Source organism: Fusarium odoratissimum, assembly GCF_000260195.1.
Source record: "Fusarium odoratissimum NRRL 54006 unplaced genomic scaffold supercont1.57, whole genome shotgun sequence".
Lineage (NCBI taxonomy): Eukaryota > Fungi > Ascomycota > Sordariomycetes > Hypocreales > Nectriaceae > Fusarium > Fusarium odoratissimum.
In genome coordinates, this window is record NW_022158783.1 from 119,963 (window position 1) to 133,413 (window position 13,451).

Consider the following 13,451-nt stretch of genomic DNA (forward strand, 5'->3'; position numbering starts at 1 on the left):
ATGTTTTTACATCTCTCGGGCATCCAATTAAATTCTAACCTTTTTCAGCAACCACAAGTAGCTTTATTTAACTCGCTGATTTAACGCTAAAGCTTGCATAGGGCATAATTGCATTATTCTTCATAGGCCCTGGAAATAAAACAAATCATGAACAAGTGCTGGCAATTTGTATATGGGAAAAAAACCTTGAGGTCAGAACTTTGCAACATGATACGGAACACCTAATTTCCTCTGGCTTGGCTATGGCTCACAACTCCTCCGGCAGTTGGCTCAACTAAGGCTTTCTACCCCAAACAAAATAGACAGGGAGATACAGGTGAATAGCTGGGTCTCTTAGCTCATTCTTAACCTGTGCCATCAACACCTGAATCTCGTCTGCACTCCAACCAAGTGCGTACTCAAACAGTTTGGGCGTGTAGGAGTCGATGACCTTTGACTCTTGGATAGCCTGATACCGACCAAGTTCCTTAAGCTTTGGGTCTTTCGGCCAAGGTCCGATAGGCAACTATATTCAATACTCAGTAAAACAGGACAAACCCCGACTGAGAAGTTACATACCTTTCGGACTTCTTGCTGAACATCCACAAACCCTGCCTTAATCAACCTATCCTTCCATTTATCCGCACAGTCAACAGGCTTGCCAAACTTGGCACAAGCCTCGATTAGGTGCTTCATCCACAATTTGGCATTAGGCCCCTTATCGAGCGTTCCATCATCGGACTCAAAGCGCGCATCTACTCCCTGTAATTCGACATAGCCGTTTGAACGTATATGTCGGAAAGCTCGCTGTAGCATGAGATCCTCGTCACCTACACATGCTTCCAACTCGCGGGCGTGGATAAAGTCGAATTCTGTGCGGTATAACCACTCGTCCTCGTAGTCATCTACTTCAAAGGTGCAGTTTGGTGGGTTCCTAAGTTGTTAGCACAATGATACGCAACATGGCAGGTTTTTTCTAACCATTCTGGTTGGATGGGACTGAGATCATTTCCTATAACCTCTGCCGAGGGATGCTCGCTATCGCCAAGCATGTTAGCGGGCTAATACCCTGAGGCTCATGTTTTCACTCACTCTGCAAAATCTATCGCCCAGATACCAGTCCCTGTGCCGAGGTCGAGTACACGTTGAGGATTCTCGTCAATTGGGGCAAGGTGGAGCTTTCCGTCAAGAAGGATACTATATACGTGATGAACGAGGTCCATACGATCTTGCTCGTCTTCATCGTTGGGCTAAGATATGACTGAGTAAAGGTATCAAGAAGTGGTGCTCTGACACATACCACGGGATAAGTGCCTTCTCGGAATGCATGATATCGACGTCCATTCTATCTGCTGTTAATAATGCACCGGGGTATATTCAGTGTAACTCACTTCGTATCTGTCAAACATGACAAAATGAGTGAGTCATGGTCATTAATAGTCATTCTTACGCGTATATCTCACCTATAATTGTATATGCTTGAATTCAGGGACGACAAAAAACTCGAACCTCCGATCCTGCCATCCGTGTCATTAAGCCAGAAACAAATAATCAAGAGCAGCTGACTAACGTCGAATGATAAAGCGAATCATTGGCATCCAAGTTATCCTGAGAAACGGGTTAGCATGCAACAAGGCATCATGGTCGTAGCGAAGCATCAACGACTCACATCAACTTCCAAATGGCCCTCTGGCTGAGTGGTAGCCGTCGCGGCAGGGTCTTGCGGAGAGTTATCAGCCATAGTAAGTAATTTCGTTACTGTAATACGTTCAAACGAACAAAGAGAGACCTCGAAGCTCTTGTGCTGTTGACAAATGAGGGGTCTGTAGATCATATATTCACGCGGCCCCGCTCGAGGACCCTTGATTGAGCGAATTATGTACTTAGCACAACCGCATATGCCGTTGAAGCCTATCGGAGGTTTCCCCGCGATAATGTGGGAACGCGTCACCACTTCTAATGCCGAGGTGAAGAAATATTCCTTGCACAATTGATCTAATGAGGCAGCTCGTTACAGAACATGCAGGTCGTCCAACTAGGAGCTCTGGATTAGCTGTCATGCGAAACTCTAAAAACTGGGGGTATATACATCTCTACCAATCAGACAAGTCCTTTGACTCATTATCGCATCAGCAACTTGTGCTTCCAGTCGATTATCAAGCTACTCTGATTCGCATCGGTACTAGTTATACGGGCTCAGACGATGTTTGCATGAAGCTGATGCGAAGATGTAAAGTGGTGGATTTCCTATAGTGATGTTGTAGACTGCACAGATTTTGCCATCTTTTTACTGTCGCGGTTGCACAACACCAAAATCGTTTCCGCGGGTGCCATGCAAGCTTCGATGTGCCGTCGATGCCTCTGTCTTGCTTGCGAATATTTCAGGGAAAAGCAATCTAATAGAGGGTAATTGAGGTCGAAGAGCCAGAGGCATTCGTTGTTCTAGTGGACGCCGAAGCCTTTGTATGTGGCCGCTCGTTTCACCGTCTCCTGTCTGAGCCGCCGCATTTCTTGGCAGACCGCAGCGGTGCGGGACAATAGCTCGACTAATACCCTGCTTGGGGAAGTAGCCTGATGAGCCTCCCTGCGGCTGGGTTCTCCAATGACCCTGGAAGCGCCATGTGGACATCGTCTGTAAGTGCCCATGGTTTGGTCTCGATCTTCGGTGGCCGAGTACTGCAGATGAACCCCGTGTCTTCCGGGCCCGATGCTCGGCGCGTCCGACCGAGGCTGAAGGAGACTCCGGCGCCGCCGACAAGCCACTAGGAGTGGGCACGAACGGTCTTGATTGTTGATATCCCTGATCGTGTTGTCCCTGTCCTTTCATGACCCCCTGAAACGGTTGTTATTTTGAATGCAGATTCACGCCAGGAGCGGCAGTCGTCGATTGTAAGACAGCGGGATCGACACACACGCTCGAGGGAGGTATCAGCCCGTGTTGCTGCTCCATAGCGTTGCTAAAAGGTCTTAGCCACTGGTTCCCCTCCGGCTGAGCCATAACCTGAGGTCTCAGAGGGTAGAGCGGATAAGTTCCGGGATGCATGGAAGTGTTAGGTACTATCATCGTGTAGAGCCTTCCAACAAAAGGGATTTTATTGTAAGTTGACGAGAAAGGTCAGGAGGAAGTGATACAGTTAGTGGCAGTGTGTATGTGCAAGCACAGCCGTATGACAGCCAGACAGTTTCTTTGGGATATCGATGAATGGCCGAGTTATCCTACAGTGTAACCTGATAGAACAACCTGCACATATGTAAGCACTTGACTTCAACATGGTATCTACAGGAGAAGGAAATGCAGAGGCGTATTTTGGACGATAGCGAGACCGTAAACGTGGGCACGCTCCATCCATGCAAAAGATACGGCTGCTATATTCTGCACGCTGCTTTCTCAGAACAGACAATTTTGGATTTTGGGAGCAAACACTTTTTACAGATAAACTGCCGGCTCCAAGCACGTTTTGTCGACCGATCGACTATGGCAGTTCTTGTTTGTTCTCACTTCCCTCATATACCGGCAGTTTTAGGACTACATGCTATCGTGCCAGTCCGTTGCGCATGATGAGGGCTGATGGAAGCGACGGTCCACTTACCCAATCCGATTTCTGGCACGACCATACTCACAGATCCTTGTCACATCTCACACCCGGAGGTCTGAGAGGCTTCGTTCTGAAACTGGGTAGCAAATTGTGGCATACTATTCATCGAATGATTCTAAGCAGTATTCCTGTCTTTCGTGTCGAGACTGCGATTGCACTTAGAGACTATAGTCGGCCAGTGAGGTGGCAGCCTCAACTATCCCACCACGACCAGCGGTGCCATCTCTTGTTGGCACTTCGTTGCACTAGCATTGTTACCAGACAGCTCAACGAGAATTCTTACGGTCTCATTGCCGAACATCGCTCCTTCGAGACGACTATATATTCTATCCTCAGACTAGCCCTTTGCCATGACGAGAGTACAGACAAAGACGAGCGTGCAGCACATGTCTATCCGGGCGATGCGTGAGGCAACAATCAGCAGAATCAGCAGGCAGTCTGACCCGAGTTTCGAACGCACCCAATGGTTGAGTTCATGGATGTTTAGACGGAACGATAGTCCTGTCAACATTATTTTCTGCATCCTCTCGACATTAGCCTTGGGCAGGTCCAACCTGATCTAGTCGATCAGATCATCCCAGCGCCGCAGTAACCCTTTGACGTGGCTGGAGTACAGCCTGGCAAACCTGGCCTGGGTCAACGTGCAATCTATAACCACGAGCTTGATGCTCATCAGCTTGTTGACGGCTGAGTATTCCAGCTTTGGGTGGAGTTGCTTCACTTCTTGTAGAATCTCTATCATCGCCGAATTAGACACCATCAAACGGGGGCGACAAGTACAACGTGAATAGAAACCAAGTGCAATTTAAAAGTCCTCCTCATACTCGAAACAAACCCATCCTGAGCTGGCGTTGTTGTGAAATTGCTAATCTGTAACACCGCAGTCTTGTAACCGGTAACTTATGAGCTCTCGTGCACAGCCAAAGGGGATCTGGTAGGTTGTAAGTGATTTGAGTCACCCATGACTGAGGAAAGTTATAGAAATCGCTCTTAGAAGTCTTTTGCATTATATATGGGAATGTAGTAGCGTTCACTACTACGACCAGCCAGGACATCAATAAGATGCGTTCAGTAATATCACTACATTCTAATCCACTTCCTAGTGAATTTACCCCATTATACACTGTAGATGCCTACCGCGTACTCCACAGAACGCCGTGGGGCGTTTAGTCTCACTCCTAGGAATCCCTTTTTGCACGTCTCATTTGGGCCCATGCCAACATTTCTGACCAGACCTGTTGCACCTCTCCATCCACCCTTTTCCAGAACTGCCGTGCTAAATTTAGCTCTGATATGGCTTCTCAGAATCTCCTTGACTGTCAAGTGGCCTGAGCTGACTAACGCACTTACTTCTCCAAATCCCTTCAACTTATTATTCGACTGTGAGGGAAAATTTGCGATACGTGTTGCTATTGCCTAAATCCTGCAAAATATCCTAAACCACGAAACTGATGGCATTATGAGCTCGTAAATACCTTTGCAGCTAGGTCAAAAAGAGGCTTATAATGTATATGATAATGTTAGCAAGATCACAGAAGACAACAGTTGCCGTGAGCAGCCGGATGACTCAACCTGTCGCCCCGTGCGACGTTCAGTCACTGTAACAGGCACCTAGCAGTTACGACACAGGGCAAACGATTGGGCCTTGATCGCATTTGTGGCAATCAAGTAGGTGCAGCAGCTGCCTTATGCCGACCGCTTACGGGGCTAAGCCCGTAACGCCCCACATATCCCCAGAAGATGAGAAGTGTAACAATTTCACGCCTCTCACTACGCGTGGGACATGGAAATCCGAAATTATGATAGACTTTGCACCAGTATCTAGTCTGCCTCCCTCAGCCTCCTGTGTCTTGTGCCCCTGTTTCTCGTGATGACCTCCAACGGCAGCCTTTCCTTCCTAGCCCGAGGCTGCCCCTGCTTGAAACCCTTACAAGCAAGACAATCTGATACAATTTTGCGATTCCTATAATTAATCTCCCTGTTGAAGTGATTAGCCCACTTTTCCGCCTTCTCAAGCTCGTCTTCTTCCCCCTAATCGATATACCTGCCGACCTTGCTTATAGAATAATACATGTTAAAGGGGGCGTTATAGACGCACTCTTGCTACTGCCTTTGGTCCGTAGTCTTCTTCCAATAAGGCTACAGCCATAATGCCTTCAACTATAAAAAGAATCTATTAGCAAGGACCACATCGAGAAGAAAGGTTTAATCTAAAGCCTGCTAAGTGCCACAGAAAAGGCAGTAATTATAGTTCATATACGTGCTTAACTAATTGCCTCGGTTAATATGATTTATTTTATTATTATAAGCCGCAGTAACTGTCGGGATAGGAATGACCTTAGAATCTTCGTTACTAAAATGCTTATGTATTGGCTTGGCTCGTGAGTGTGTTATGAATGGTTGTTACTTATACTCAAGGCATTGTCTAGCAATGTATTAATTCATACTTGATTGATAAATAGGTAAACAACGCTTTAACCCCCATTGCTGGCCTATCTGCAAAACTCCGGTATATACAACTCCTTTCGTAATCTGTAGAAGCTTGGTATGTGTCTATAAGAGTTTATTCTGCCTTCTTGGATGTCTTGGTTCGGAGCTTCATTAACACGTAGACCAGAGCGTATGAGCTGATGGCAAAGATGACCACAACCGCTGCATCTCTCCATCCGTAATAGTACTCCTTTAAGTTGAGAGTTCTAAGGTAGTCTTCGCCCTTTGTGTATAAACACACTTTGCATTCCGATGTATCATCGGGGTTAATGAGGTCGCTGACCGCTCCCATACTCTGTGTCAGATAATCGGATAGATACTCGCCGCAGGTAGCTCCACTGGGAGGATCGAAACGGGCAAATTCCTTGTCATCACACCTAATCTCAGTGTCCCAAATATCAAAAACTAGCATACTTCCCATAATGTAATTAAAGGGGTTCAACCAATAAATCCAATAACGCCAGAATTTCTGAATCTGCTGGTACGGAACCAAGACGCCGCAGAAGGAGACGAGGATACCAATAATAAGAGGGTTAACTAATGATGCGAAAACCTCGTTAGGTGCGTAGGCTGCGATAAACTGACCAATGCCGGTGTAGATAAACTCGTACATAAGCATGACGAAGAAGGTCCCTCCAGCACGGCTAGAGCTATTAGGGAAGCCAACTGTATAGTACCAGCAGATATAATAGAAAACTGCGCAGATCATTAAGTAAGGGATCTCTGATATAATAAGCCCAGTGACAAATGCAACCCATAAGTACATCTTGGACTTTTTCTCGCGAGCTTCAAAGATATCCCGACGATGGATAAATAAAGGTTGAAGTTGGGCTAATACACCTGGCGCGACAAAGATAAAGTTGAAGATTGTGAACAGTTTAAGCTAGAGGTCGCCAACCGAGTTTCCGATTTGCCAGAAGGTGAAGCCGTTAAATAGAGCCGAGATGATATGCAGTATGAATTTGTTGTTAATATAGTCGGTATTTCGATAAAGCGATTTACTCATGCGGTATGTCACGAGCTTAATCTGCTCCAATATGCTTGTAGCAAACTCATGCCCGTCATCAACAGCACCAGGCGGCTTGCCGGCGGCCTCTTCAATAAGGCGATCTAGCTCCTTACTAACGACTGCATGCTCAGGAGATTCGAGCCAGACCTGGTTCCAGTTCTTATCTTGCGAAAGATGTCCAGAAACAACATCGATCATATGCTCAGCAGGGTTAACATCCTCAGGGCAGGGAGCGCCATATCGGCCAAAGTAGGCTTTTACGGTTTTGGCCTGCTGACCAATATCACCAAAATAGACCGTCTTGCCACCTTTAGTAAGGAGGAGTAGCGTATCAAACTGAGAGAAGAGCTGGGCAGAAGGTTGATGAATAGTGACAAGAACAGCCTGGCCGACGGCTGCAAGTTTGCATAAGAACCGAACGGTATTAAATGCAGATTGTCCATCTAGACCAGAAGTTGGCTCATCAAGGAAAATCAGGAGGCTAGGCTTAGAGACAAGCTCAACGCCAATAGTAACACGCTTGCGCTGCTCAACATTCAGGCCTACACCAATATCACCAATCAAGGTATCAGTAAGATCATATAGTTCGAGCAGGTCGATAATTGTATCGACATATTTGAGCTTCTCGTCACGGGGCGTATTGCGGCTTTGTCGAAGAAGGGCAGAGAACTCGAGGGCTTCGCGAACAGTGGCGAAGGGCTCATGGACATCCAGCTGCTCACAATAACCTGCTAATCTTTAGAACGACAATGGCAATGGTCGTCCGTCCACCATGATTAAACCATGAATAGTACCTTCGGTCTTACGCTGAGCTAAGACATCAAGGAGAGTCGTCTTGCCAGCACCAGATGATCCCATCAGGGCACCTAGCATGCCAGGCTTCACCCATCCCTGAACATTGTCCAGTAGGACCCGGTTGCCAGATGGAGTTTTAACTGTATAGGTAAGGTTCTTCCAAGTGAAGATGGAGGTGTTACGTGAAAGGTTCATGCCGTCTGAAATGTTCGGATCATCTTCGGCCAAGACTCCGTCGCCACGGCGAGAGATGGCGTCCTCTTTCTCGCCCACCTGGTTCTCCTCGTCCTTCTGGCAAAGGACGGTAGTGACGGGGGCGTTTTCGCGTGGCATACGAAGACTGGGCCTATCCTCAGAAGAGCTATGCCACTTCGAGGTTGCAATGACCGTGATCACCACAAGCAGAATCCACCAGGCCCATATGATACCAAAGTTTCGCCAGATATGCGAGTGGCTGTATGAAAGTGACGCAAGATAATCATCTCCATTCACATATGGTTGGCCGGGTCTGGCTCCACCAACACCAGTACAAGCCTGAGGGTCACTATTCGTATAACCAGGCCCGCTGGGAATCAGATTGGGACCGACACAGGGGATAAGCTTGTTATGGACAAAAGCGCATCGAAACCATATGCCAGGGGGTTAATCCAGAAGATCCAAACAAACCACGGATGCATCTGCGGTTTCGGGATTAAGTAGCCCGAGTAAATAATAGTAGCAGAGATCAAGAATCCCGATACCTTGGAGGCTCCATCAAAAGTAGTGAAAGTCGCGCCAACAGCCCTAAAGAGCGCAGTCGTACAGAAAGTCATAGCAAGGATCAGGGCCCAGAATGTGAAGAAGGCCCCAGCAGTCGAGGTCAAACCGACCATAAAGTAGAGGATGAGCGAAAAAACGGAGACCTGAAAGAGAATGACAGGAATGTCTGCAGTAACCTGGGCAATGCAGAATGCGGCAGGGTGGTAAAAGGCAAAGGATTTGTGCTTTAATAGGACAGGGCGGCCAGTGAAGGAGTCGGTAACCTCGGACATGGACAATAGAGAGTTGAAGAGGATTGCGAAGAAGCAAGCTCCTGACTTGATAAAAAGGCCACTTGAGTCGTCGGATGCGTTATAAAATAGCGATCCAGCGATCAAGGCTTGGATGATGGTTGATACCTGCTTGATACTGAAGGTAGCCTTATCTCCGAGCAGAATCTGATACTGTCGTGCCACACAAGCCTTGGCTTGTTGAACGAAACCAACAGTCAGTGCACTTCTAAGGGGAAGACTTTTATCCTTCTCTTGCTGTACGCTTTCTTTGAAAAGTCGCGTCTTCTCCCTTGCCAGATCGGTGGTGGGGTAATCGTACTCAGCGATCATACGCTCATAGATAGGCGTCTCTTCGTACTTGGATCGAAGGGCATCCGCTGTCCGGGGGAACCGACTTTCCATCTCCGGACGAACACATCGCTCGGTGGGGACAGTCACGCCCGTCAAATAGTCAGCGACATTTGCGCCGTCGTGACAAATAAAGCCTAGTCCTTCCATGAAGGGCCTGGCTTCCTTTATTGGACCATAGTAGACTTCTTTACCCTCATCGAGGACAAGAACTTTGTCGAAGAGGTTATAGATATTATTGCCTGCCTGGTAGAGAGTAACGATAGAGGCAAGACCAAGGACATCTGTTAAAGCCCGGATGGCCTTTGCCCATTCAAGGGCTCTGTGTAAATGTCAGTGATATAAATGACTAAAATGATTAGAACAACTTACGTGCTCGCATCCAGACCTCGAGTAGAGTTATCCCAGCAGAAAACTGAGCCTCGGGTAGCCAAGCACTCAATAATAGAGACTCGTTTCCGCTCACCACCAGAAACGCCGCGGATAAAAGCATTGCCAACCTTGGTATCACGGGTATGGTCAATGCCCATCGACTGCAACAAGAAGTCCCTTGTCTCAGTTCGCAACTGTTCCTTATTGGCCACAACTTGGGGAAGGCAGAAAGGCAGCTTTTGGCGGGTTGCGAAATCCATAGTTTGCGCAACAGTGAGGGATGGGAAAAACAACTCTTCTTCTGTGTTCATGACGATCTGGCCACGGTACCGTTGGGCTTCAGTTGCTGTCATGGACCCGTAGTGGATATCACCAGAGACACTGGCATATCCCTGACGCTTGTTGCTGATCATATTAAGCAGAGTTGTGCATCCAGAGCCAGGGCGGCCAAGGACGAGGAGCATCTCTCCGGGCTTGACACATCCGTGGGCGTTGTTTATGATGGTCTTTAAGGGTGGCTTATGTCGAGCCTCCTTGATTGACATCGGAACATTGAACTGAGAAAGCATGTTTTCGTGAATTGCAGCATCGGCGCTGACGACTTGGACGTTTAGGTCCCGCCAAGTCACTCCCAACTCACGATCAGGGGAGCCAGAGGCCCTATCTCGTTCCTTGAAGGCAGTCACTTTCGGCTTCAGGGACCATTCCATACCTTCAGTAACAAGGGAATTGACAGGCTTGTCGCATATTGTCTGGGCTAAGCTTCTGTCGGAATCCATGGTGAAGATTTATTTGATTGATTGTTCCTCGGACTGGCTTAAGAGATGAATTAGAAAATCGATACAGACGTCGGGTCAGCAAGTGATGAGGTCCTAGGAAGTGCCCTTATATAACACCGAGATTCCATTTTCACAAATACTATACATGCCGGAAAGCAGCAAAACTAACATGAAGGATAGCGGCGTTTGTCGTGAGCCCAATTAGAAGCTCCAACCTCTCGAATCGACAAAGAAGCAAGCCGATCTGATAGCGACTTATTGGCAGATTCATGAGAGTCTAACTTGGCATTCCGGGTTCGGTCATCGCTTGTGCCGCTGAGTCATACGTCCCAATTGCGAAGGTTTCTGTGAATGTAGAACACTAGCGGGTCTCAATCTTTCTAAGAAAACATGGAAATGCTAGATGATTAGTGAATGGGCGCGAAAAGCCGATCATGTTGGAAATCTCGGTCAAATTTCACGGCGCAATAGACAGAAGTAGAGCGCGGTTGGAGGAAGCGAATGCCAGTGACATAGTTGGCGACCTTTATTTGTTGACAGAATGAAAACAAACAAACGCCAGGATCTTTATCATCTCGGAGCATGTCAACTAGCTTAGAAAGAAATAAGCTGATTGTTCATGCCGCTGACTAAGCGGGTTAGTTTACAAGTTTATGGCCTCTAACTTCGCTCTGTGTGAGGAAGGACTCGATATCCTCGATCATAACTTTCCATATGGAGAATCGTGGCTGTGGCTCTGTCTGGAGGGTGGAAGCTTTCTTAGTGGTATTAGAGCCTTTCAGTTCGCCCCACATTTCCCGTTTATTGGGTAAAAAACGGGGACTCATACCCGCACAACCGGCTGTGCGTTTAGTATCACGTGTTTTTCGCATAACCGGTTATACAGATAAGGCCACGTAAGCTTCTTTAGTTAAATCTACATAACTAGGGGACTATCAGTTAATTCATCTTCCTATTATATTTATATTATTAATAAAGTAATTACTAACTTTCTGCTTTATAATTTAACTTTATCTATATAATTAGTATTTAAATAAGTAATATTAAGCTCTTAGTCCCTTCTACTGCTAATAAATTAGCAAGATAGTAGCCTAATAATATTCTTCCCCCAGAGGCATTATATCTATTATAAGAAGCCCTCCTTATAGATATTAATAAGTAGGCAAAGGCTTAAGGATATACCTTTATAATAAGGCATATAATATATATAGCAAATAGAAGACTATATATATACTTTAGCTATAACTGCAATAGAGGTAAATATATACTAATTCCTAATTCTAAGAGGAAGAAAAAGTATATTACTTAATGCATAAGGTATAAGTTCTCTATAATAGGAAAAAAGAGCCTCTATAAGAGTAAATAAAGTCTTTAATATTATCCTAATCCCTCCTATTCTTATTATAATTATAAGCCTACTATTAGAAGTAATATTATATATATAACTTACTAAAAGCTCTCTAATAAAGATATCCTTATAATTAAAAAGCTTACTCTTACTAGCATTAAATAATACTAAATTAAGACCTACCTACTATAGAATATAAAGGTATTATTTATTAACTTAGATCTCGCAAATTATATCTCTTAAGTAAAGCAAGACCTTACTAATAGACAGAGCTATATAATTACTTTGCTTTAATATCTCAATTTACAGGGCTTCTAGAGTCATTACCTTATTAAAAAAGACTCTTAACTACAGTTAGTTATATTTACTTATCTAAAATCACTCTAATTTACTAGGTTATATCCTAAGGTACTTATAATTAACTATACCTATAAGACTAATAAGTATAAGATGCCTCTCCTTAATATAGTTAGTATTAATACTACAGGAAGCACCTTTTATATTATATTTATATATCTTAATAGCAAGGAAGAGGAGGACTTTACCTAGGCTCTTAGGGCATTATAAGATTTATATAATACTAATAATATTCCTTATCCTTTAGTTATACTAACTAATTAATATCTTACTTATATAAATGCCATTATATCCCTTCTCTGCTTTCTAGTATTAAAGGTTATACTTTACCTTTAGTATATTAATAAAATAATCCTAACCTTCTATATAAGTAGCTTTATAAAGGGCAAGGATAATAAAGAGGGATAAGAGGTATAAAAGGAATTTTATAATAGTTAATATATACTTATAGCCTTAAAGTCATAGGCTATATATAATAAGAGACTAAAGGTCTTTCTGCTTTAGTATACTTATTTATATCTAAAGGAAGTAAATTACCTTTTTTTAACCTAGCTAAACCCCTATAAGGGTAAGTTTATTAAGGCATTTATAAATAAGTATCTATATTTAAACTAATTTGTTATATCTTAAGTAAAAGGTATTTATTCCCTACTTAAGTCTTATCTAAAAAGCTCTAAGGCTAACCTCTTTAAGGCTTTCTAAATCATTAAGCTGGTAATTATAAACTAGCTAATTATACTAAAATCTACATAGGCTCTTAAATAAGTAATAAGACCTACTTAGTGCGCTTAGATATTATTAGAAGCTCTATATAGCTAAGTCTGCGGTTAGATATCTTATAAGGCATTAATTATAGTTAATCTGCAGTAAGAATAAATAGGAGAGAGTCTCCCTTAATATACTAGGAGTTTCTTAAAGACTATAGGTATACCTTATACTTATGCCTTTATGCTATTAATCCAGGGAAATAAGCCCTTATTAATAAGCTATTTTTATTTATATTAATATCTCTAGTAATCTAAGATACTACTACTAATATTTAAGCCCTATAAGGTTAATAATTACTATATAGCCTTAAAGTTATAGCCAGTATTAAATATATAGTGAGATTTATATATATTTAAAGGAGTTAAAAAGGCACTACTTCCCTTAGTGCCTAGGAAGTTATAGACCTACTCTTAATATTATAAGTAAGGTTATAATAGAAACTTAAGGCTATACCCTAAGAAGTATATTAAAATAGTAGCAGAGCTTAATAATATAAAGAGAGAATAAGATCTTTGTTACGACCCTAGCGGTTACGTCACGTGTACCCCACAAAAACTCATGCAAGGCATCAACCCCTCA

General features: G+C 44.1%; 4 protein-coding genes across 4 annotated transcripts; all 4 read right to left on the minus strand.

Annotated features, from left to right (window-relative positions):
* Positions 1-274: 274 nt before the first annotated feature.
* On the minus strand, positions 275-1,720 carry FOIG_15707 (uncharacterized protein; the record flags this gene model as incomplete). Its single annotated transcript, XM_031217094.1, has 8 exons — positions 275-505; positions 559-913; positions 961-1,017; positions 1,072-1,229; positions 1,280-1,324; positions 1,371-1,377; positions 1,550-1,587; positions 1,649-1,720. The coding sequence occupies 8 exons, from the start codon at positions 1,718-1,720 to the stop codon at positions 275-277; spliced, it is 963 nt and encodes a 320-aa protein (XP_031053223.1).
* Positions 1,721-2,266: 546 nt separating this feature from the next.
* Positions 2,267-3,594, minus strand: FOIG_15708 (uncharacterized protein; the record flags this gene model as incomplete). The annotated part of the gene is made up of 3 exons (XM_031217095.1): positions 2,267-2,812; positions 2,846-3,036; positions 3,570-3,594. 3 exons carry the CDS (start codon positions 3,592-3,594, stop codon positions 2,267-2,269), a joined length of 762 nt encoding a protein of 253 aa, XP_031053224.1.
* A 2,544-nt stretch (positions 3,595-6,138) lies between these two features.
* FOIG_15709 (ATPase) lies at positions 6,139-6,831 on the minus strand (the record flags this gene model as incomplete). Its single annotated transcript, XM_031217096.1, has 1 exon — positions 6,139-6,831. The coding sequence occupies one exon, from the start codon at positions 6,829-6,831 to the stop codon at positions 6,139-6,141; it is 693 nt and encodes a 230-aa protein (XP_031053225.1).
* Positions 6,832-6,948: 117 nt separating this feature from the next.
* On the minus strand, positions 6,949-10,399 carry FOIG_15710 (ATPase; the record flags this gene model as incomplete). Its single annotated transcript, XM_031217097.1, has 4 exons — positions 6,949-7,802; positions 7,869-8,434; positions 8,482-9,570; positions 9,621-10,399. The coding sequence occupies 4 exons, from the start codon at positions 10,397-10,399 to the stop codon at positions 6,949-6,951; spliced, it is 3,288 nt and encodes a 1,095-aa protein (XP_031053226.1).
* Between the last annotated feature and the right edge of the window lie 3,052 nt (positions 10,400-13,451).